Genomic DNA, 23668 nt, shown 5'->3' with positions numbered 1-23668 from the left:
TGGGAATGGGATCAATTGAATAGCTGTTCCAAAGTTAGCACAGGTAACATGGGTTGAACAGCCTCCTTCATTGCCATAATCAGGAAATGATTGGTCTGAAATGCAAGTTGGATAACCTTCCAAATTCCAGATAGATTCAAGAAATGACAATAAGAAGTTCAAGATGGTGGATCATGAGGAACAGTTATCAGGGGGTCTGACCTGCAACTGAGGACTGGGCTGAGCTGAAAGAATACAGCTGCTGATATGGCTTCTGTCAGTCCTGCTGGGGTGATGTGGGACAATGGCGGCTGAACGTGGTGCAGTGAGGGTGGCCGGACAAGGTAGGCCTCAGCTCTGGCTCAGTAGGTGAAGGTCTTCTACTGGGCCTCAGGCCTCCACTGGGCTTGAGACCTCCAGCTGAGCGCCAGGCCACTGACCAGACCGCAGCCCTCCTGTCGAGCCCCCAACCCTCCCGCTGGGCCCAAGGCATCGACGGCTGCTGACGGCTTCAGAGAATCAGGACCAGGGATCAAGGCGGTACAATGGAGAGCAGGTAGCTGGATACAGAGGCTTGAACTCAGTGTCTTCACCCTCCCTTCTGGCTAGACAACATGAGGGAATAACGAGAATGAGTAGTGGTGACTACGGAGGTGGTGGTGATGACAGCTACGTCACAGGAAGCAGTGTGATCTTCGACGACTCCCTGTATCTGAAGGGGATTTTCTTTCATTTCTTCCCCTTTGCTTCTTTCTTTTACCAGGTGGTGCCAGAGACAGCCTTTGGACAGCACACAAAAGAAAGCAGTTCAGTGTATTTTAGTACACATGACAATAATAAATAAATTTAAATCTACTCTACCTTAGAACACATGCCTTCAGATACTTTGGAGAGCTGCCACATGATGTGAAAGTAGCTGCACTTTATTGCCTGAATAATGATCTGTCACAGAGAAACAAAAGTATTTATAAACTTTGCATCTACGTGTGAAAGGTAATTACCACTTTAACTTGGATAGCTGTTCAGAGCATGCAAGAAATCACTCAGGTGGCTTGCTCAGTACCAAGTGACTCAATACGCACTTTCAAATTGTTGCACCCGAGTAGCCCTCCTGGGACCAGGTGAGATTACTGGGTCATGTGTCCCTCCTGAACCTTTCAAACAGCAGCCTAACCTACCTGTTAAATCGCCAACCTTGCAATTTAAGGGTGATTCCAGCCCTTCCGATGACGTGGTGAGTGACGCGTCATGCAGCCACAGGGAATTCCCATTCCCTGTGTTCTTTCCGTTTAAAGTTCCAGAGTAACCGGGTGAGCCATTTCCCCTTTCAAATAGGCACATGAAGACATCCAGGTAAGTTTCAATGGGTTCTCTGACCACCTCCGAGGTAGGTCTGGGGCACGGGTAGATTTTGACTGGGCTTGCCTGGTTTGGCCCTTTCAAATAACCCTGTACCTGGGTCTTCAACCTATTAAATTTCCCAGTTTAACCCCATTTTACAGGGTAATTTGAAAGGGCCGAATGAGCTGTGACGTGTTATGAAGGAGGCAAATAGAATGGTGGACTTTCTTCATTGCTAGATGGATGGATTTTTAAGAGCAAGGGATTTCTTGTGAAAGAATAAGTTTAACGAATCACTAGGAAAGTGGGACAGGGAAAGGAGATAAGTCTGATAGCATTCAGTGTAGACATTAAAGGCTAAATAGCCTCTTCTTGTGTGAAACCTCTTGAATGGAAACGGATATCGGTGGAGATGAAACATTCGGGGGATTTAAGAGTCACTTTGGCTTACACATGGATGAAAGAACAAAAGAGAGTTATGAGGTAGGAAGGGTGTAGTATTTTTGGCAGGAATATTTAGGTCAGCACAACACTAAGGGCCGAAGGGCCTGTACTGTGCTCTAGTGTTCTAGGAAATTAATGGTAATCTAACCTAGAGACACAGAACCAATGAGTTTGAGACTGGATCATTCAGTTTGTATCAGTGTGAAACAACTTCAAATGCTTTCTAAACAGTAAGATTTTAATTCAAGTAATTAAATTTAAATGTAGACCAACAGCACAGTAAAAGGCTCTATCAGCCCATGAGTCCGCGCCGCCCAATTCCACCACAACCCCGGTACATTTTGATCGGTGGGAGGAAACCGGAGCACCCGGAGGAAACCCAGGTAGACCACAGGGAGAACGTACAAACTCCTTACAGCAGCTCTGGATTAAATTATGGTTCTTTCAGGGAGGATATCCGCTATCCTTTTTTGTTTGGCTTGGTCTCTGTGTGAATCCATCAATGCTGGTACCTGTTACTGCCCCCTGAAATGTCCCAGTAAGGCACTCCATTCCGATGCCAATTAAATGGCTGGTAATATCCACATCCTCTCAGTTCAAGAAGACTTTTTTTTCCCCCAATGGCTATCAATTTCTTCAACCTCCCCCATAACTACTCCAAGCCAACCAAAAATCTGTCTGCACAAGTGAAAGACCACCCATTGTGCACTACTGGCTGGACTATCTTTCCCTGTCTCTGCCGCTCATCGTTATAAACTTGGATACGGTCATCCCTCCGCCTCTTGCACTCCAGTAAGAACAGCCCCAACTCTCCTTGTAACTGCTCCCCTCTATTCCTGGAAACATCCTAGAAAACTAGAGTCTCGGAGAAGGTTCCAATCTGAAACATTGACCATTCTTTTATTCCCGCTGGTGTTGCTCAACCCGCTGAGTTTCTTCATCCAATTAACATCCAATTAAATCTCTTTCTATATGTGGTGAGAAGAACTGTACTCAATTATCCTAGGAGTGGCCTGACTAAGAACAGCTGATACATGATGACCCAACTCCTAGACTCAATATCTGTGCCTAGGAAGACAATCAAGTGAAATGCCTTCTTCATTACCCTCTCCACCTGCATGACCAATGGAAACTCAAACCCCAAAGTTCCTCTGTACGCCAATGCCTCTATGATCCCTGCTGCAGAAAGCCCTTCAAAATGTAGGGAACATGGTCCAGTACATCACAGGCAAAACTCTTCACCCCCCCCCCCACCCACCACATCAAGAAAATCGAGATGGAACGCTGCCGTCAGAGGGCAGCAGCACACGCTCCGTTCTCGCTACTACCATCAGGAAAGAGATATAGGTGCCGCAATTCTCACACCATCAGGTTCAGGAACAATTGTTACCCCTCCACCATCAGACTCCTCAACATCAGAAGCAATCAGAGAGACTCATTGAAAGGACTCCACACCTTTTTTAATTACTAAATTTTTTTTTCTGTATCATCCAGTTAGTTTGTTTACATTTCTTTCTTTGTTAACATTTCTCTCTTTTGTACACATATCTGTCTTCTTGAGTACAATTTACAGTTACTGATAAGTAGAATTTCTGCCTCGCCTGCAGGGAAAAGAACCTCAGGATTGTATGTGACGTCATGCATGTACTCTGACCCAAAATTTCTAACTTTGAACTTGTAATTACACTTATGTAGCGGGTTGTGTGCGAGCACTGTGAAAAGACTGAGACAGAAGGCTGAGAGCTCGAGTAACACAACGGATTTACTTTGAACTGCGCGCTGCAGCTTTTAAGGCTGTGTCTGGTCCGCCCCTTGCGTCCTGCTGACGCAAGCACGCATGCGCTCTTCCGGACTGGACTGGAAGAGAAGGTCCGGCGATGCCACCTTTGCCGCGGACAGTGCACGACAAGTGGGGCCGGTTCACCACTACAATTATGTGTGTCGCCATGCTTACTTATCGATCCTTTTATAATCTGGTGCATTGTGTCAATTTACATCCACCACCACATGCTCTATTCTCGCTGCTGCCATCAGCAAAGAGGTATAGGTGCCACAAGTCTCACTCGAGAACAGCAGCTACCCCTCCACCATCAGACTCCTCAACAACAAACTGAATCAGAGACTCATTTAAGGACTCTTAAAAATTCTCTCTCTGTTGTTGCACAGTCAGTTTGTTTACATTTGTTAGATGCTTACATTTCTTTATTTGTTTACATGTATACGCTGAACAGTTTTCTTTTTGCACTAACAATAATTGGTGATTCTGCCTGACTGCAGGAAAAAGAACATCAGGGTTGTATGTGATCTCATGTATGTACTGATTATCTGCTAATGGGTTTTGCATACCAGTGTAGCTGCAGCAAGCAAGGATTTCACTGCATCTGCATGTTGTACATACGTCAATCACAGTAAACTTCATTCACTCCTACATCCTGTACCCTTAGCCAGGCAACCTTCCGAGCTACATCTCCACCAGCAACACTGAGCCCGCCAAGACTCAAACCTGCCTCCCCAAGTTCCCCATTCCTCAAACCCTTTCCTTTACGGCAGTTTGCACTGTCCACAAAAAGCAACACCTGCAGTCGCTGGACATTCCTCAGCCCTACGTTAAATGTAGCCGAAAACCATCACCTGTTTACTTGGAGACTGCTCCTGTCTCATTTCATGGAACTGTCACCACTGGTGACCCTTGTTCAAACAAAACCTCTCACGTGTTTTGGGCATCACTGGGGAGGCCAGGAATTATTGTCGACCCCCCCCCCTTGCCTTTGAAATGGGCAGCACAGAATCTATTGCTGTGGGCTAGAAGATACATTCAGATCCAGGAAGAACAGGCTCCCTACCCTATGAGGGGTACAGATAGAGCAAATGAAAGCAGGCTTTTTCCACTGCAACAAGAACCCTGGCTTAAGGGTGAAAGGTTAAATGTTTAAGGGGGAGCTTCTTCACTCAGAGGGTGGTAGGAGTGTGGTGCAAGCTGCCAGCAGAAGTAGTGGATGCAGGTTCCATTTTCGCATTTAACCCTTTGGAGTCTGGTCATTTTCTAACCTTTCAGACTGGGTCCATGGGTAAACTACAGTACGATCACCAGTACAAACCAGCTGGTGGTTGGGTATAAAACCAGTCTCGGAAAAACAGGGACAAAGAGTATATTGTCCCTGTGAAAAGACTGAGACAAAAGGCTGAGAGCTCGAGTAACAAAACTGATTTACTTTGAACTGCGTGCTGCAGCTTTTAAGGCTGTGTCTGGTCCGCCCCTTGCGTCCTGCTGACGCAAGCACGCATGCGCTCTTCCGGTCTGGACTGGAAGAGAAGGTCCGGCGACGCCACCTTTGCCGTGGACAGCGCGCGACAAGTGGGGCCGGTTTGCTGGTAGTCTCGAAAAATCAGAAAAAGGGTGAAGAGAAATTTACATGGGATGGGAGGGGTAGGGAGGGCTCTGGTCCGTATGCAGGTCAACTGCACTAGGGTGGAATGGTTCAGCATGGGCTGGATGGGGCGAAGGGCCTGTTTCTGTGCTGTGGTGTTCTATGATACATCAACTCCATACACATTCACCCCAACAATCCAGTAGTTTGATTGGCTCCACTATCTCAGCTTTTTTTTAAAGTCCTGAGTTAAATGAATATAAATTCTCCATCTTATTCAGTGGAAGTTGAACTGATGGGCTCTGAAATTTTAACCCAGGCTCCTGGATTAACTTCATTTAATTTAGACATTCTTTGGCTTGGCTTCGCGGACGAAGATTTATGGAGGAGTATGTCCACGTCTGCTGCAGGCTCGTTGGTGACTGACAAGTCCGACGTGGGACAGGCAGGCACGGTTGCAGCGGTTGCAAGGGAAAATTGGTGGGTTGGGTTTGGGTGTTGGGTTTTTCCTCCTTTGTCTTTTGTCAGTGAGGTGGGCTCTGCGGTCTTCTTCAAAGGAGGTTTCTGCCCGCCAAACTGTGAGGCGCCAAGATGCACGGTTTGAGGCGATATCGGCCCACTGGCGGTGGTCAATGTGGTAGGCACCAAGAGATTTCTTTAAGCAGTCCTTGTACCTCTTCTTTGGTGCACCTCTGACACGGTGGCCAGTGGAGAGCTCGCCATATAACACGATCTTGGGAAGGCGATGGTCCTCCATTCTGGAGACGTGACCCACCCAGCGCAGTTGGGTCTTTAGCAGCGCAGTAAAATGCTCTTCCAGCCCCCCAAGCACGTGCTGCCCAAATACCCCAATCAATTTACAACCCCTGTACATTTTGAAGGATGGGAGGAAACTGGAACACCTGGAGGAAACCCATGCAAACATGGGGACAACATACAAACTCCTTACAGACGTGAGCTACATAGGAACATAGGAAGTAGGAACAGGAGTAGGCCAAAAATGGCCCATCGAGCCTGCTCCGCTATTCAATACGATCATGGCTGATCATCTAATTTATGACCTAACTCCACCTACCTGCCTTCTCCCCATATCCCCTAATTCCTCTATCGTGTAAAAAATTATCTAACCGAATTTTAAATATGTTTAATGAGGCAGCCTCAACCACTTCCCTGGTAAGAGAATTCCAAACATTCACTACTCTCTGGGAAAAACTATTTTTCCTCATCTCTGTCCTAAATCTACTCCCCCGAATCTTGAGACTGTGTCCTCTCGTTTTAGTTTCCCTGGCCAGCTCAAAAAACCTTCCTACATCTATCCTATCCATACCTTTCATAATCCTATACTTTTCTATAAGATCTCCTCTCATTCTTCTGAACTCAAGCAAATACAATCCTAGACGATTTAATCGTTCATCATAAGTCAACCCCTTCATCCCAGGGATCAACCTAGTAAACCTCCTCTGGACCGTCTCCAAAGCCAGTATATCCTTCCTCAAATATGGTTCGAACCCCAGCCACTGGCTTTGTAATAGCATTGTACTAACAGCTAAGCGAACCGTGCCGCCCAGTCACTTTGGCAGCTCTAACCCTGTCAGATTGAACCATATGGATATCATCAGTATGGGTTGCAATTCTTATTGGATATCAATTTGAAACAGAAATGGGTTCACATCGGCACGAGGAATTGGTGAAAAAACGATGAGTGTGTGTCTTGACCCGAATCATCGGATGGATCTGCGTATTCTATGAGAGATGAGACTCACCGGCTCAGAGACGTTGCCATCCTCCAACCCACTCTTCAGCAGCGTACAGGTGCTTTTCAACAGATTCCAGCGTGTTATGTCATGACCACTAAAACAGGAAGCATAGAGGGAGAATTCAGGTGAGGAAGGAACATCCACTGATGAAAATCTATAAAACCTGCAGATGCTCAAAATCTAAGATAAAAACGGACAACGCTGGGAGTATTCAGCAGATCAGGCTGCCTCTGTGAAGAGAGCTCCCCTCTCTCTCTCTCCCTTCCCCATTGCAGTTTGACCTGCTAAGTATTTCCATCCTCTTCTGCATTTATTTTAGAATCCACTTTGATGCAGGATTATCTGGCAGGCAACATTGTGGATGGGAAATGTTGGCATTCAGACAGTTCAGTGGGTCAGCTACTCTTGTGTAGGAATCGGGGAGTTAACTTTCAGCCATTAGGAATACCAATAGGGGTAACCTTTACTACAGAGAGACTGAAGTCATGAAGAGTTGGAACAGCAGTGTTGGCAGATCTGCCACTTCATCCTCCGGTGACTCCATGTCCGAACCTGACCTCTTTTTTTCTGCTGCCTGCGCGGAGTTGGATGTTCACCCTGTAACTGTGTGGGTTTCCTCCAGGTTCTCTGTGGCTTCCTTCCACATTTCATGGGCATTGGGTGGTGGGTTAACTGGCCACTTCACATTTCCTCTATTGTGTAGTTTAGTGGTGGGATAAGAAAGTAAAGGCAAAGGAGCAGAAATTGGCTATTCCACCCTTTGAGTCTGCCCTGCCATTGGAGATCGCTTTGCTGAGCACCTTGGGTCTGTCTGCTACAATAGCGTGGATCTCCCAGTGGCCATCCATTTCAATTCCCTTGCTGACATGTCTGTCCACGGTGTCATGCACTGCCAGAATGAGACAACCAGCAAATTGGAGGAACAACATTTGGGCACCCTCCAACTGGATGGCATTAACATCGACTTCTCCAGCTTCCATTAAACTGCGCCCCACCCCCCATACTTCATCTCCCCCCCCACCCCATCACCTTTCCCCCAGTTCTGTCTCTTTTCCCTTTTCCCTTTGTCTCCTTTCACAGAGCCAAAATCAATTCTCACCTCCCCTCTTATCATATCCAATTAACACCTTTTGTTGGTCTGGACGCCTTCCTGATTTTTGCTTATTCCTTGAAGATGGGGTCAGGCCCGAAACGTCGACAATATAGCTTTACTTCCTATGGATGCTGCAAGACCAGCTGAGTTTCTCCAGCATTTCTGTGTGTTTTTCCTACATTCTCCCACTCAGACGCATTGCCCAGCCTTCTCCCCATAACCGCAAAAATTACACGGTTTAAAATTTGAAATTCCAGGCTCGTGTTTTAGGTGTGGTGTAGTGGTTGGAACATTTATACATTCAACCTGGCTATATGTGAAAGTAAGATGCTTTTGGTATGACTTGGCAAAAACTTTGACAAAAACTACAGAAGTGGATTTTCCATTGGAACCAGATCTGTATTTATTGAGTGATCTTATGGTTATGGGCACAAAACTATCAACATATCAAATCCAGTTCGTGAGGATTGCACTAGCGGTGGCCAGGAGATGCATCACCTGGAACATGTTACATGGAAGTCCAACTCCCCCAACTTATTACTCGTTAGAATATGGAAATGCAAAGTTGTGCCCCCAGAAAAGATAACTTATAATCAGAAAGGAATATGACGTTTCTTAAAATGTCAATTTTATTTGAATCATACTTGCTTAAGGATGTAATTAACTTCCCTAAAAAGGTTGAAATAATATACTTAGATTAATAGTGTTGAATTCCTGAAGATCAAGTTATGGACTAATTAATGAAGGAAGCTCAAACACCCCTTCTGTTTTGGCCAATTGTTTTTTATATATTAGCAGTCGGTGGTGGGGTGAGATTTGGGCAATCATATGAGACTCTGTAATTTTAAAATACTATTTATAGGATGAATGTAATAATGTTCTCTACAATTCCTGATAAAATTAAAATATTCAAAAAAAAGCCTTGGTATCCAGAATTCAAGCAACCAGCAAAAAAATAAAATTCCGGAAAATAAATACTGTATATATTTGTTTAATGCTCGAGTTTTGGGAACCAATTTTTCAGGTCAAATTTGGGGGGGGGTGGACTTTTACACAGATACTACTTTTGACCGCAGTAAATACCTGAATCGTTCAAAATATTGGGAGCTCGGATGGCCAAGGCCGGGTGGTTAGTCCAAGTTCGGGGCGTCAGGAGCACAGATGGGCAGCCGGCTGAGGCGAGGATCAACATTTGGGACGTTGGGAGCTCCAGTGGGTGAGCAGCCGGGGCGACGATCAACAATCAGGGCGTTGGGAGCTCGGATGGGCAGGAAGCCGAGGTGAGGGGTTGTGATCAGTGTCAGGAGCTCAGATAGGTGGGCGGTGGTGGCGAGGTTACACAGATGGGGCCAAAATAGGGGGCCTGACTTTTACACAAGATACTTGAGTACTGAGCAAGGGGATAGTCAGGCTAAGGTAGGCAGAGGTGTAGGGTCAGTCTCTGCAGCCCAGAAAGGAAGTAATAGGCAGAATAGGGTGTTAGTTATAGGGGACTCGATGGTGAGGCGGACGGACAGAGGTTTTTTATGTGAACGAGATAAAGAAAACTGGAAGGTGGTTTGCCTCCCTGGTGCTAGGGTCCAGGATGTTGCTATATCCAGAACATCCTAAAGGGGGAAGGGAAAGAGCCTGAGGTCATGGTTCACGTCAGTACCAATGACATTGGTAGGAAGGAAGAAGTGGTCCTGCAAAATGAATATAAGGAGTTAGGCAGGGAGCTCAGAAAAAGGACCACTAAGGGTGTCATCTCTGGATTACTTCCTGTGCCATGCGATTGTGAGGGCAAAAATTGAGTCAGGTGGAGATTGAATGTGTGGCTGAAGGGGTGGAGTGAAAAACAGGGTTTTAAGTTCTTGGACCACTGGGACCGTTTCCGGGGAGATGGGACCTATACTGTAAGGATGGGTTGCATCTAAATCTAAGTCTCCTGGTAGGGGTGTTTGCTGGAGCTTTACACTAGTAAGCTGGATGGGTCACGTCTCCAGAATGGAGGACCATCGCCTTCCCAAGATCGTGTTATATGGCGAGCTCTCCACTGGCCACCGTGACAGAGGTGCACCAAAGAAAAGGTACAAGGACTGCCTAAAGAAATCTCTTGGTGCCTGCCACATTGACCACCGCCAGTGGGCTGATAACGCCTCAAACCGTGCATCTTGGCGCCTCACAGTTTGGCGGGCAGCAACCTCCTTTGAAGAAGACCGCAGAGCCTACCTCACTGACAAAAGGCAAAGGAGGAAAAACCCAACACCCAACCCCAACCAACCAATTTTCCCCTGCAACCGCTGCAATCGTGTCTGCCTGTCCCGCATCGGACTTGTCAGCCACAAACGAGCCTGCAGCTGACGTGGACTTTTTACCCCCTCCATAAATCTTCGTCCGCGAAGCCAAGCCAAAGAGACACTAGTAAGGTTGGGGACAAGGGTTCATGTCAGGGAAGATAACAAGAACAGAGTCTTCAGGCAAAGAAAAAAGGCTTTTTCGCACAATCTGGTGGAACAGCAGCAGGTAATAAATAGTGGCCGTAGTAACAATTGGAGAGAGGGTGAGAGACAGGAAGTTAAATGTGGAAGGTCTCTGAGATGCATTTATTTCAATGCAAGGAGTGTGGTAAACAAGGTAGATGAACTAATGGTGTGGATTGACACGTGGCGTTATGATGTGAAAGCAATTTGTGAGACATGGTTGAAGGAAGGTTGTGACTGGCAGTTAAATATTCCGGGATTTCACTGCTTTAGATGTGACAGAATTGGTGGGGTACGAAAGGGAGGTGTGGCGTTGCTTGTCAGGGAAGATATTACAGCGGTGCTGAGTCAAGATAGACCGGAGGACTCATCGTGCGTGGCTCTGTGGGTTGAACTAAAAAATAAGAAAGGTGAGGCTACAAATATGGGGGTATATTATAGGCCACTAAAAGAGGATAGGGAACTGGAAGAGCAAATGTGCAGGGCAATAGCTGAAATGTGTAGTAGAAATAGGGTTGTGATAGTTGGGGATTTCAATTTTCCTAACATTGATTTGGAAACGCAATCAGTTCGAGGGCAGGATGGCGTAGTCTTTGTACAATGTCTTCAGGATTGCTTTTTACAGCAGTATATTGAGGTGCCCACTAGAGGGGAGGCAGTGTTAGATCTATTGTTAGGGAACAGAATAGGGCAACGAAAGTGTGCATTGGTGAGAACTTTGGATCCAGTGATCATGGGTCCATTAGCTTCAACTTAAATATGGAAAGGGATAGGTCAGGTCCGAGGTTGAAGGACTTCGAGTGGGGGAAGGCTAGATTTGAAGAAATGAAAAGGGATTTGCAGAAAATTATATGGGCTGATCTTTTTTCTGGAAAGGATATAGAGGAGATCTGGAGGGTATTTAAAAAAGAGATATTGAGAGTACAGGATCTTTATGTGCCAGTCAAATCGAAAGGCAAGGCCAAAAGTTCAAGGGAACCGTAGTTTTCTGGAAAAATTAGGAAGTTGGTTCAGGATAAGAGGGGGGGCATTTACTAAATTTAAGAAGCAAAAAATGGATAAGATGTATGATTATTACATAGATTGCAGAAAAAAAACCTTAAGAGGAAATTAGGCAAAAAGAAGGCATGAGGTGTCAATAGCTGATAAGGTAAAAGTGAATCCTAAGGGTTTTTACAGACATGTGAATAGTAAAAGGAGGGTTAAGGATAGAATAGGTCCGCTGGAAAATGGGAGCGGTGAACTGTGTGAGGAACCGTATCAGATGGGAGAGATATTAAAAGATTTTTTTCTCATCTATGTTCACGAAGGAAAAGGACATTGGACTATGTGAGATAAGTGATGCAAATGGCTTAGTTATGGAAAAGATAGGGATTTGTAAAGAGAGGGTTTTGGAGCTTCTAGAGTCAGTAAAAGTGGATAAGTCTCCTGGTCCTGACGGAATTTTCCCCAGGACGTTAAGGGAGGTCAGGGAGTAAATAGCGGAGGCACTGTCAGTGATTTTTCAATGATCACTGGAGGAGGGCGTGGTGCCACAGGATTGGAGGATTGCTAATATAGTTCCGTTATCTAAAAATGGCACGAGGTGTCAACCAAGTAATTATAGGCTTGTAAGTTTGACTTCAGTGGTAAGGAAAGTTATGGAGGGTATTCTTAGAGATGGTATGTATAAATATCTGGATAGGCAAGGATTGATCAGGAGAACCCAGCATGAGTTCGTGAAGGGGAAGACATGTTTGACGAACCTTGTTGAGTTTTTCGAAGAAGTGACAAGGTGGATGAAAGTCAATACATTGCAAATGGAATTGTTTGCAAGGTTGTACATATCGTGGGTATATAGAACGAGCTTCCAGATGAAGTGGCGGAGGCAGGCTCGATATTACCACTTAAGGAGAAGATGGATATGTTTATGGATGGGAAAGGAATGGAGGGTTATGGGTTGAGAGTAGGTCAGTGGGGTTAGGTGGGAGAAAGTGTTCGGCACAGACTAGAAGGGCTAAGTTGGCCTGTTTCCATGTTGTAATTGTTAAATGGTTATGAAGGTAGGGCAGTTGATGTAGTCTATCTGAATTTTAGCAAAGCTTTTGATAAAGTTCCACATGAAAGGTTAGTAAGTCCTATTTATGATAGTTTACCTTTTAAAATAGCTAGAGACCATTTTATATATTTAGGGATTAAGATTACTAAAAAACATAAAGATTTGTTTAGGACTAATTTTTTCCCTCTATTGGACCTGATCGGCAGTTTACTTACCAATTGGTCACCATTATCCCTATCCATGATAGGCCGAATTAATGCTATTAAGATGATGATCTTACCTAAATTTTTATATATATTCCAAGCTATACCTATTTTTGTTCCTAAATCTTTTTTTGATAAGGTCGATTCTAAATTGTCCTCATATATCTGGCAAAACAAGAATCCTAGATTGGGGAAAAAATATTTACAGAAATCTAAACTAGAGGGAGGGTTGGCATTACCCAACTTTAGAATTTATTACTGGGCAATTAATATTAGTTACTTAAGGTATTGGTTGAATTATTCAGAATTATCTCTAAATCCCCATTGGGTAAATTTAGAAATTAAACCGATACAAAATTTTTCAATTAGCTCTATTTTGGGAGCTGCTCTCCCTTTTACTCTTACTAAATTATATAAACAAATTGATAATCCAATGGCTAAACATACACTACGTATATGGTTTCAATTCCGGAGATTTTTTGGCCTAAGTCATTTTATCTTGGAAACTCCTATTGTACTAAATTTCCTTTTTCATCCCTCTCTAATTGATCAAGCTTATTTACTCTGGAAAGTTAAAGGTATAACATGCTTTTCGGATATATTCTTGGATAACTCTTTCATGTCATTTGAACAATTATCCATGAAATATGATTTACCTCGATCTCATTTCTTTCGATATTTGCAGATTAGGAGTTTCTTAGTTTCGACTTTACCCTCTTTTCCCAATCGGGAGACCACGACTGTTTTAGAGGATATACTATATTCAAAATTCCCTCCAAAAGGTGTGATATCTAAATTATATAATATAATTACAAAAATAAATTCTGGAACTTTTGAAAAGTTTAAAAATGATTGGGAAAGAGAACTCAACTTTCATATTTCTAATGAAAATTGGAATAAAATTCTGCGACTGGTAAACTCTTCTTCTCTATGTGCAAAACATTCACTAATACAGTTTAAAGTTGTTCATAGAGCTCATATGTCTAAAGATAAACTCCATCACTTTTATTCTCATATCGATCCTATATGTGATAAATGTCAATTGGAAATAGCTTCCCTTACACATATGTTTTGGTCCTGTCCCTCTTTACAGAATTATTGGAAGGAAATTTTTTCCATTATATCTACTGTTTTGAATATTGATTTACAACCACATCCCATTACTGCAATTTTTGGATTACCTATGATAGATTTGACTTATTTATCTCTTCCTGCGGATCGTATGATTGCTTTTCTTACACTAATGGCTAGAAGATCTATACTATTGAATTGGAAAGAGGTTAATCCTCCCACTGTTTTCCAATGGTTTACCCAAACTATACTATGTTTAAATTTAGAGAAAATTAGAAACTCTGTCTATGAATCCCCTTCTAAGTTTGAGTTAACCTGGCGACCATTTATTCAATATTTTCATTTGTGGTGAGTTGATCTGGCTCCGTTTTCTTTCTATGATTATGTATGATAATTGGGCTGTAAGATGAGATCGGAGTGATCGGCGTGGTTTAGCTATATCTGTAGGTTTTTTTTTTAAGTTTTTTTTTGTTTTTTTTAATTCAGATTTGTTTTTTCTTCTTTTTTTGGGGTTTTTTTTTCTCTTTTTTCATATATTGTTATTAATTATATCTTTTTTTTAGAGATAGTTCACACCCTAAACTGATCTAAATTTTTTTTTATGATATATTTTTATTCTGTAATATTATTGTTTAATATCTCTGTATTAATCCATTACTTACTATGTATTTTTTATATCTCTTTGAACTGTATGTGTTTATAAATTATAATAATAATAAAAAGATTGAAAAAGAAAGAAAGGTTAGTAAGGAAGGTTCAGTCACCAGGGATTAATAGAGAAATAGTAAGATGGGTTCAGAGTTGGCTGGAGGAGAGACAGCAGAGGGTCATGGTGGACAACTGTCTATCAGGATGGAAGCCTGTGACGAGCATCGTACCTCAAGGATCGTTGTTGTTCATAACCTGTTCATAATTTATATTAATGATTTGCATGATAGGGTGGTTAACTGGGAAAGTAAATACGCAGACGATACGAAAATAGGGGGAGTGGTGGATAGCGAGGAAGGTTTTCAGGGATTACAGAAGGATTTGGTTTGTCTGGAAAATTGAGCTGAAAGATGGCAGATTGAATTTAATGTAGAGAAGTGTGAGGTGCTTCATTTCGGTAAAAATAATCAAAACAGGACATATGTCATAAAGGGGAGGACATTGGGGAATGCACAAGAACAAAGAGATCTGAGAGTTATGGTGCAGCATTCCTTGAAGGTGGATTCCCATGTTGACAGGGTGGTTAAGAAGGCATTTGGTATGTTAGCCTTCATAAATCATAGCATAGAGTATAGGAGCTGGGAAGTGATGCTGCGACTGTTTAAGGTGTTGGCGAGGCCAGGTTTAGAGTATTGTGTTCAGTTCTGGTCTCCAAATTATAGAAAGGATATAGATAAGGTGGAGAGGGTGCAAAGAAGATTTACAAGGATGTTGCCTGGCTTAAAACACCTAGATACAGAGAAAGATTGAAGATTATTCATTGGAACGTAGACTGTTGAGAAAGGATTTGATAGAGGTGTTTAAAATTATGAAAGGAATAGATAGACTAGATGCAAGTAGATTCTTCCCCCTGAGAGCAAGGGAGGTTGAAACAAGAGGACACAAGTTGAGGGTAAGGGGGCAAAATTTTAGGAGAAACATTAGAGGATGTTTCTTCACTCAGAGAGTGGTGTCTGAATGGAATAATCTTCCGGAGGAAATAGTTGAGGCAGAGTCAATTCTTTCATTTAAGAGGAGGCTGGATATATACATGGATAGGAGGGGATTAGAGGGTTATGGGCAGAGAATAGGCAGGGGGATCTAGCAGAGTTGTTTGAGTGAACTTTTGTCAACTATTACATCAGTATATATGGTAGGTAACACACAATCTCAAGCAACTGGCAAAATAGGTAGATATCAGAGATCTTACTGATGAACAAATCTAGCTTCTCGATAAATATCTTTAGGAATGGAGTACACTATACAGCCCATAAAAATAAGTAGCAAAAATTAGAAAGGTGGACCAGATAATGCAACATACACTGGTTACACAAAGGTAACCCTGAATTGGCTTCTCATCCAGAAGACATTGCAGAAAAGACTTCTGTATTATTTTTATATTAGAGAGAGGACCAAAGTAACATCTGCATAATCCATCATGCCGTGTATCACTAAATGTCAATCCATTTCTGCAAATGTCTCACTTACTTATGGAAGGTGGTTATCCTTTTCAATGTTGACCACATTTGGTGAGATTCAGCTTCATCAAAAGAGTCTCCCTGTGACAAAATAAATCATAAATAAATAGCTAGAGAATCAATAATGCTTTGACCAGGTGAGTGCCCCAGATCATCTGTAAGTGTGACAAGGCATGTGTCGAGTGTCACAGTCCATTGACCCGCATTAAACTAAAAGCTAAGGAACAGGTTTAACCAAACTTTTAAGACAGACCGAGAGATCGCTTCGTGGAGCACCTTCACGCTGTCTGTCACAATAGCAGGGATCTCCCATTAGCAACGCATTTCAATTCCCCACCCCATTCCCTTGCTGACATGCCTGTCCATGGTCTCATGCACTGCCAGACTGAGACCACCTGTAAATTGGAGGAACAGCAGCTCACATCCCATCTATGCCCCCTCCAACCAGACCAGACCTTCTCTGGTTTCTGTTAGCTCCCCTCCCTCCCAACTCTACCCTTCCCCTATTCCTATATCTCCTTTCCTCCAGCTCTTGCCTTCACAGAGCCACCCCACCCTCCGATCATTTCTCACCTTCACAGAGCCACCCCACCCTCCGATCATTTCTCACCTTGCCCCTCCTGTCCTCCTACCCACATCCAATTATCACCTTTTATCTGTTGGCCTGTGCTCCCCCACCCCACCCCCGCCCTTTTGTTCCCTCTTTCCCCTGCCCTTTTATTCAGGTGCCTGCCTGCTTTTTGCCCACACCCTGAAGAAGGGCTCAGGCCCGAAATATCAGTGATGCATCTTTACCTCAAGTGAACGCTGCGAGACCTGCTGAGTTCCTCCAGTATTTCTGCGTTTTTACTACAATCACGTGTCTGCAAACTTTCATGTTTCAGGCACTGGATTACACTGGATTAGTTAATACTATCACAACACTCCGAAAGCAACCAATCGACAAGCAGTGGTAATTCCACAAGAATGAAGGGAATGGTAAACAAGAGATTTGCAGAGAAAGAGAATTTTAAGAAAGAATGCTGCTAATTCTTTTTGTCAGCGTCTCCCAAGGAACTAGATGTCAGGCAGGATGCTGACAAACCTATCCCTTCCTTTTGAGGCACCACGTTGACAATCTTGAACAGAGGGCATCCTTTCTGAAGGGAAAAGTGATTCCCCCAGCCTCTCAAAATGAACTAAAATAAAAAGACACTATTATTTTAGGTAATTGTATGAATTAATTTGATTTCAGATTTCAGTTTTATTATTAGAGGACATACATCACATCACATAAAACCCTGAGATTCTTTTATCTGCAAGCCAGGCAGAATTACATCTTATTGATAATGTTAAAAAAACTGTGCACAACGTACACATATAAACAAATAAAATACACTGACTGTGCAGTACAGAGAGAAAAAAAAATCAATTAAGTCCAAAAGTAAGAGTCCTTGAAAGAGTCCCTGATTGAGTTTATTGTTAATGAGTCTGATGGTGAAGGGGGAGCAACTGTTCCTGAACCTGGTGGTGCAAATCCTGTGACACCTCAACCACTTTCCTGATGGTAGCAGCGAGAACAGAGTGTGTGCTGGGTGGTGTAGATCCATGATTGCTGCTGTTCTCCGACACCACCATTATCTGTAGATGTTCCCGATGGTGGGGAGGGTTTTGCCTGTAATATCCTGGACTGTGTCCATTACCTTTAGCAGGGCTTACGCTCAGCGGCATAAATTTGCCAGTAATGTTAAAATGATTTTTTTTTAAAAAAACAGTTTGACCGTTTCATGATTAACTTGGTTACTTTCCTTTCCCCGTGTGGTCTTCTATTAACTTTTAAACCCAATAGATTTCTGGAGCATTTCAGCAACTTTTTACAATGTCTGGATAGCACACACAACTAAGTCTTTCTCTGCACCATTACAATAAAGCAAGAGAAAATGATGGAAATCCCAGAAGGCCCAAAGAACAGATGTGGAAAGAGAAAGAATTAATATTATGATGTCGAAAACTGTGTTTTTTTCTGATGAAAGGGTTTTCGGCCTGAAACATTCATTTAGTTTGTCTTCCCATGGGTGGAGTTTGACCAGCTGAGTGGTTCCAGAATCTTCTCTTTTTACTTTTTATTTTCAACAGGTGCAGTTATTTCTTTCATATAACCTCCTGAGGGTTCCTTTTAGAAAACCCAGGAATCGCTAGTGGAGCAACAATGTGGTGACCAGCACCCTTCAGCGGTTGGAAGAGAACAAACCAGGTTGTGTGCTGGGATTGTAATAAAAACACAGAAATGCTGGATGAACTCAGCAGGTCTCGCAGCGTCCACAGTGGGGTAAAGAATTGGGCCTGAGCCCTTCTTCAAGATAGTCTGCCTGTGTCTTTAAAGGACCGTCAGTCAAACATTAAGCTTCTTGTCAAAGAGCTGCCAACTGTGGGAAAATTGACAATAGCTGGTTTCACAGGAGGGAGTCATTTGCAAATAATGTTGTCAAATCTTTAAAAGATTCTTTAAGTTAAACATGAAAGTCTGCAGGCAAGTGCAATGCACAAACATGATGGAGAAACTCAGCAGGTCACACAGCATCTATAGGGCGTAAAGGGTAACCAACTTTTTAGACCATGCAATATTTGAACGGCAGTATATTGCACTCTATCTTCCCAAATTTATTTTCCATTGCTAAAGGTAAAGGTAAAGAATTTCATTTCATGTAACAGACATGAAATTCTTTAACTTTTGTCCACTGTATAAGGCAGACAGAGTCGCCACTTTGTCCAGTGCCTCTCACAGAAACCTACAGGCCTTGGTGTTTCTTGGTGGTCTCCCCTCCAAGTACTGACCAGGCCTGAATCTACTTCTGAAATCAGACCATTTCAGGTGTATTCAGGCTATTAGGCTTCCACATGGAAAAGTTGTTAAATTGAACAATAGATTATTATTTAATAAAAGGAGAGCAAATACCACACCTTGTGAAAGAAGTCTTTCAACAGCTGGTTGAACCTCCCCACAAGCTGGTCTAACAATTGACTTTTTGCAAGTTCTACTTGTTCATGAGCAGCCAGCTCTTCCTTGTTGAGGAAAAGGTATGCCTTCGAACAGAACTCCAACACTTCAGAGCCCGTCTCTTGTTCCACGATCTCCTTTATCTGCTTCAGTAGTGTGTCCAAGTGCTGCCATTTCCCAAAGGAAAAACAAAAACAATCAGGAGTTCAGTGTGAAATTCAAACCTGTTTCCTCAGTCAAGATTAATTTGTCACGCGAACAGCATGCTTTCATGGTGCTTGCCATGACTGATAGGCCGATTATCCCATATCATATCAAGGACCACATGGGTTGTGAATCCGCTGTCAATTCCTGGAAAACTGCTATGCAAACACCCTTAACCAGCGAATGGGAAATGAGTGATTTCAAGATTTAATTTATTGTCACATACTCAAGATACAGAAAATTCTTTCCTTTTTTTTTGCCCTTCAAAGGGTTGCCAAGTAATTCCATCATGGGCTGAAGGGCCTGTAATGTGTGGCAACGTTCCATTATCAACCAAGACACGAGGCCGCGGACCGCTGGAGCCTGGCTCGAGACTGCTGGAGATTGGCTGAAGGGATACGAGTCATCGGAATCGGGACACGAGAGAGTGCCGAGAACGCTGGAGGCTTCTGATCATATCAGAGGTCGGCATCTGGAGCTCGGGTTGCTGATGGTTGGGACCGAAGGCCGTGTAGCTGCAGAGGCCGCAGGAGCGCTGGAGGAGACTCCATAGATACGATGACTCTGTCGGGGTGGGGATACGATGACTCTGTAGGGGTGGGGGGGGTGCTCTCTTTTGCTTCTTTTTCTCTGACTATAAGGGGCACTGGGCAATTTCTGCTGATAGAGAATCTTTGTCTGCCTACAGTGAAAGAAATTTCATGTAATATCACATTTTCTGTTTTATTACATGACAATAAAATCATCTTGAATCTTGAAGGAGCACTGATGCTCAAAGCTCCTGCATTTGCTCATAAACCACCAAATAATCCAGTCAAATATATCCAGGAGTTGGGCCAATAAATACCAATAAATCTCTCCAGCCAAGACGGGGAACAATTTCAATTGGAATCTCATTCCAACAGGCAATAAACCAACATTACTTATTTTTAAAAATATTTAAATGTTACACTCTTCTTCTGAGAATATTTTACACTTTTTTAAAAATTGTGTGAATACTCACCGTTCAATTGTATTATGACATGAAGAGCTTTAATGAGGTCTTCCAACTGGTAATGGTAATATTGATAAAAATGCAGCTTAAGCCCTGGGCCTTTCTAGATTCAAAGCCTATCTCCATTCCAAGAGTAGTAGTCCAGATCCCTGAGCATTTCCAGTAAATTGTTTTAATATTTTTCCTTTCGTGAGGAAACCCCTATCATGAAAGCAACTACCTCAGCAAGATTCCAGAGAATACGTGCTGACCCTTGGCCTGTTCAGCCTTGAACCCAATGAAATAGAGATGCCAAAGAGTTTAAGTACTAGTACGACAAGGTCTATAGTAATACGAATCTGCATTATGTATTGTCTGCATGCATTATGCATGCAGGCTTAGTGGGTTAATTGACCAAATACGGGTGTGGTCTTGTGGGCAGGAAGGGCCTGTACTGGGTGGAATCTCAAAATTAAAAAAAAAATAACAATACAAGACCTTGACCTCACAAGAGAAATGTCAACCTCATCTTGATTACCCCTTATACAATAGTAATGATTTTTGTCATGCAGAATATACTTCGAAAAAATCTGTACAGTTTTAGCATCCTAGGAGAGAATAGAAGGCAGAATAATGAGTCTTGACCTCAATGCAATTTGGCAGAAGGGAAGGCAACAGGAAGGAGGGGAAGATTGAGAGAAATGATCGGGAGGAGATTGAGAGAAGGATCGATGAGAGTCCATTAGGATAGTTGTGGAGTGCAAACAGAGACTAGAGGTAAGAAAAGCATTGTCTATTACTGGGTCTTGCTGTGTGCTTAGCTCAGTGTGAGTGTGAGACAGGAACAAAGCTGGAGAGAGAGGGAAGGGGACAAGTATGGAACGGAGAGGATTTAGATGTATTTATTATTGTCACGTGTATTGAGATGTAGTGAAAAGCCTTAATTTATAATGAATTTAGAGATACAACACATTAACAGACCCTTCTGACCCATGAGCCCATGCTGCCCCAAATGCATCCATGTGACCAATTAACCTACTAACTCAGTATGTCTTTGGAATATGGGAGGAAACTGGGGCACCTGGAGGTAACCCATGCAGACACAGTGAGAATGTACAAACTCCTTACATATTGCACCGAATTTCTTTTGTATGTCACTCAAAGGCTCGTAAGGCGTCAAGCTATGGAGCCAATCTTGCGAAAGGAAAAGGGAAACGAAAATCCCTTCAGAGACATCAGGTGGGCAAGGATCACTTCCAGTGCAGCTCCACCGCCACGTCCGCATCTCCTGACGCCACCTGGGCCTCCGCTACTTCTCCTGTTGTTCACGCACGTTGTCCGGGGAGGGGGCCTGCGGAGGCTAAGTTTCCACTCGAGGCCCGTGTCCAGCTGCCTGCCTTCCACCGCACCTCCTCCACTCCCGCACCCCATCCTCCAAAGCCACCGGAAGTCACCAGCGCCATGGCCCAGCAGGAAGCCTATGGAGGTTGATCTGATTTTTCATCTGTGCAACTCTGTGTTTATTGTAGTGTGATTTTTCTCCCCAGCCTGTGGGTTTCACTAGAACTATTAACCAACTATTAACCAGCTGCCAAGTTTCAAGTTATTAGGTGATTCTTGCATTTCTCCTTTTGGAACTCACTACATGTGGAATTAGCAGCCACATTTCCCACTTCAGCAAACTTCTCTTCAGAACGTTTTGCGGTGATCTGAATTCTCAAAGGCTAAACCAAGGTAACATCTTTAATTTATGGCCATTTCCAATCTCACAAAAATTATCCGCCTCTGCTTTGCATCCCTTTGATGTTCCTTTGTCTGAGAAAGCATTTATTGCTTTGAAAATGGATTCTTCTCCAGTGATCAGGAAAGTGAATCAGCTGGTAGAGTCTCTCACAGCTCCAGTTAGCCTGATTCAATCCAGACCCTCCACGCTGTCTGTGTTAAGTTTGCATTTTTCTCTCTTTGACTTAGTGGATTGCCTCTGGTTGCCACACGTTCCTCCCACAAATGTAAACAGAACACAGAAAGTAACAAACATAGCCAGGTCCATTACAGGCTCCAATCTCCCACCTCCTGTACACATTGATGGGAAGGCAGCCAACATCATAAAGAACCCCCATTACCTGAGTAACAGCTTCTCACTGCTACCTTCAGGCAGAAAGTACAGAAGCCTTGAAGACCAACATCTCTAGATTCAAGAACAGTTTCTTTCCAACTGCTATCAGGCTCTTGAACCTCTCCTTGCTACTTTAATGAGGGACAGCTCTGACACCACAAAAGCACCTTCTGCTCTATTGTAACATTCTTTTTTTCCTTGTGATTATTTATGACCTATCTTCAGTATTTATTTTTTCTTTTTAAATTAATTGTTGTTGTTTTAATGAAGTACCAGTTCGGCAGCAAGAATTTTTCATTCACACAGTATTCACATTGTGCAATGTATATGACAATAAGCTCATTAATATCCCTGATGTGAATCATATAGGTGAGTGGCAAAATTTAGGGGCAACTGCAGCGCAGGAACAGTCCCTCTGTCCCACTTGTCTAAAGTAAAGCTCAGCTGCTTGCACGTGATACATCTCTCTCTATTCCCTTCATATTCATGTCAGACTCCTCATTGCTCCTATGATATTTGTTTCCATCACTACTCCTGGCAGCCTGTTCCTGACATCTTAGCTCTGCACATCTACTTTAAATTATACCCTGCTCATGCAGGACCCCCTCCCCCCCCACCAGAGAGAGAGGACCAGAGATAATGCGCTCCCGCGGGATCCAACCGCCAAATCAACTGCCGTCGGCTCCTCACAGGCTTTGAACGGCCCGTTATAGGAGCCGACGGTAGTTTTATTTAAAATCCTGCAACCGCGGGTTCTGCACCCAAGGTGGCGGTGCCTGATTGGCAGCAACCACAAGGGGTTGCAGACTCCAGGGAAGCGGAGGACTGGCGCATTTGAGGAGAAGCAGGGAAAAAACCAACGGGGACGGTGACCACGGTGGCGGACCAGTGAGGGGGCTCTGCGGCTGAAAGACCCAGGCATGTGGCGGACTGCTGGCAACTCGAGGAGAGGATCCCTCAGAGGCTGTGGGCTGCTGGAGACTGCTGTCGGGAGACTCAGGCCGGGCTGTGGGCTGCTGGAAACTGGTGCAAAACTGGCTAAAAGGGTACCAGGTATCAGAATCAGGGTTTCTGACAGTGTCGGAGGTTCGAATCTAGAGCTCAGGTTGCCAATGGTTTGGACTCTGTGTGGCTGCGGAAGTGCTGCAGGCGAAGCTACATTCAGTGAGTCGGGGATGGGGGGGGGGGGGGGGGGAGGGGGGGGAGGGGAGGGGAGGGACGACAGCCTTACAGCAGGCAAAAGCATTTTCATGTAATATGACACTGTTTTGTTACAATGACAATAAATTGAATCTTGAATTTTAAATGCAAGTGGAAGGTAATAGTAGGGTTGGCTCACCTTCTCCAGTTGCACAGTACTGTAGACCTCCAGATCAAAGTATTGTGGTACTTGTAGAAGGTTTAGTTTAATTACTTTCTCCCCATCAGTGGAATACTGCAAAATTAATATGCATGTAATCAGATTCCAGTTGGCAGC

General features: G+C 43.6%; 1 protein-coding gene across 4 annotated transcripts in view; it reads right to left on the bottom strand.

Moving 5' to 3' along the window:
* Positions 1–23668, bottom strand: part of LOC138739602 (cohesin subunit SA-2) — a 154601-nt gene that overhangs the window by 40579 nt on the left and 90354 nt on the right. For all 4 annotated transcript variants that reach the window (XM_069891960.1, XM_069891959.1, XM_069891961.1 and 1 more), the window contains 5 exons: positions 23531–23626; positions 18862–19065; positions 15932–16002; positions 6896–6983; positions 841–921 (listed from right to left, as the gene is read on the bottom strand). In XM_069891960.1, the coding sequence (XP_069748061.1) occupies positions 841–921; positions 6896–6983; positions 15932–16002; positions 18862–19065; positions 23531–23626 (540 nt within the window). The remainder of the gene's footprint in view (positions 1–840; positions 922–6895; positions 6984–15931; positions 16003–18861; positions 19066–23530; positions 23627–23668) is intronic.

This window comes from Narcine bancroftii, chromosome 7 (genome assembly GCF_036971445.1).
Source record: "Narcine bancroftii isolate sNarBan1 chromosome 7, sNarBan1.hap1, whole genome shotgun sequence".
NCBI classification, from domain to species: domain Eukaryota; kingdom Metazoa; phylum Chordata; class Chondrichthyes; order Torpediniformes; family Narcinidae; genus Narcine; species Narcine bancroftii.
This window is presented reverse-complemented; position numbering and strand designations above follow the sequence as displayed.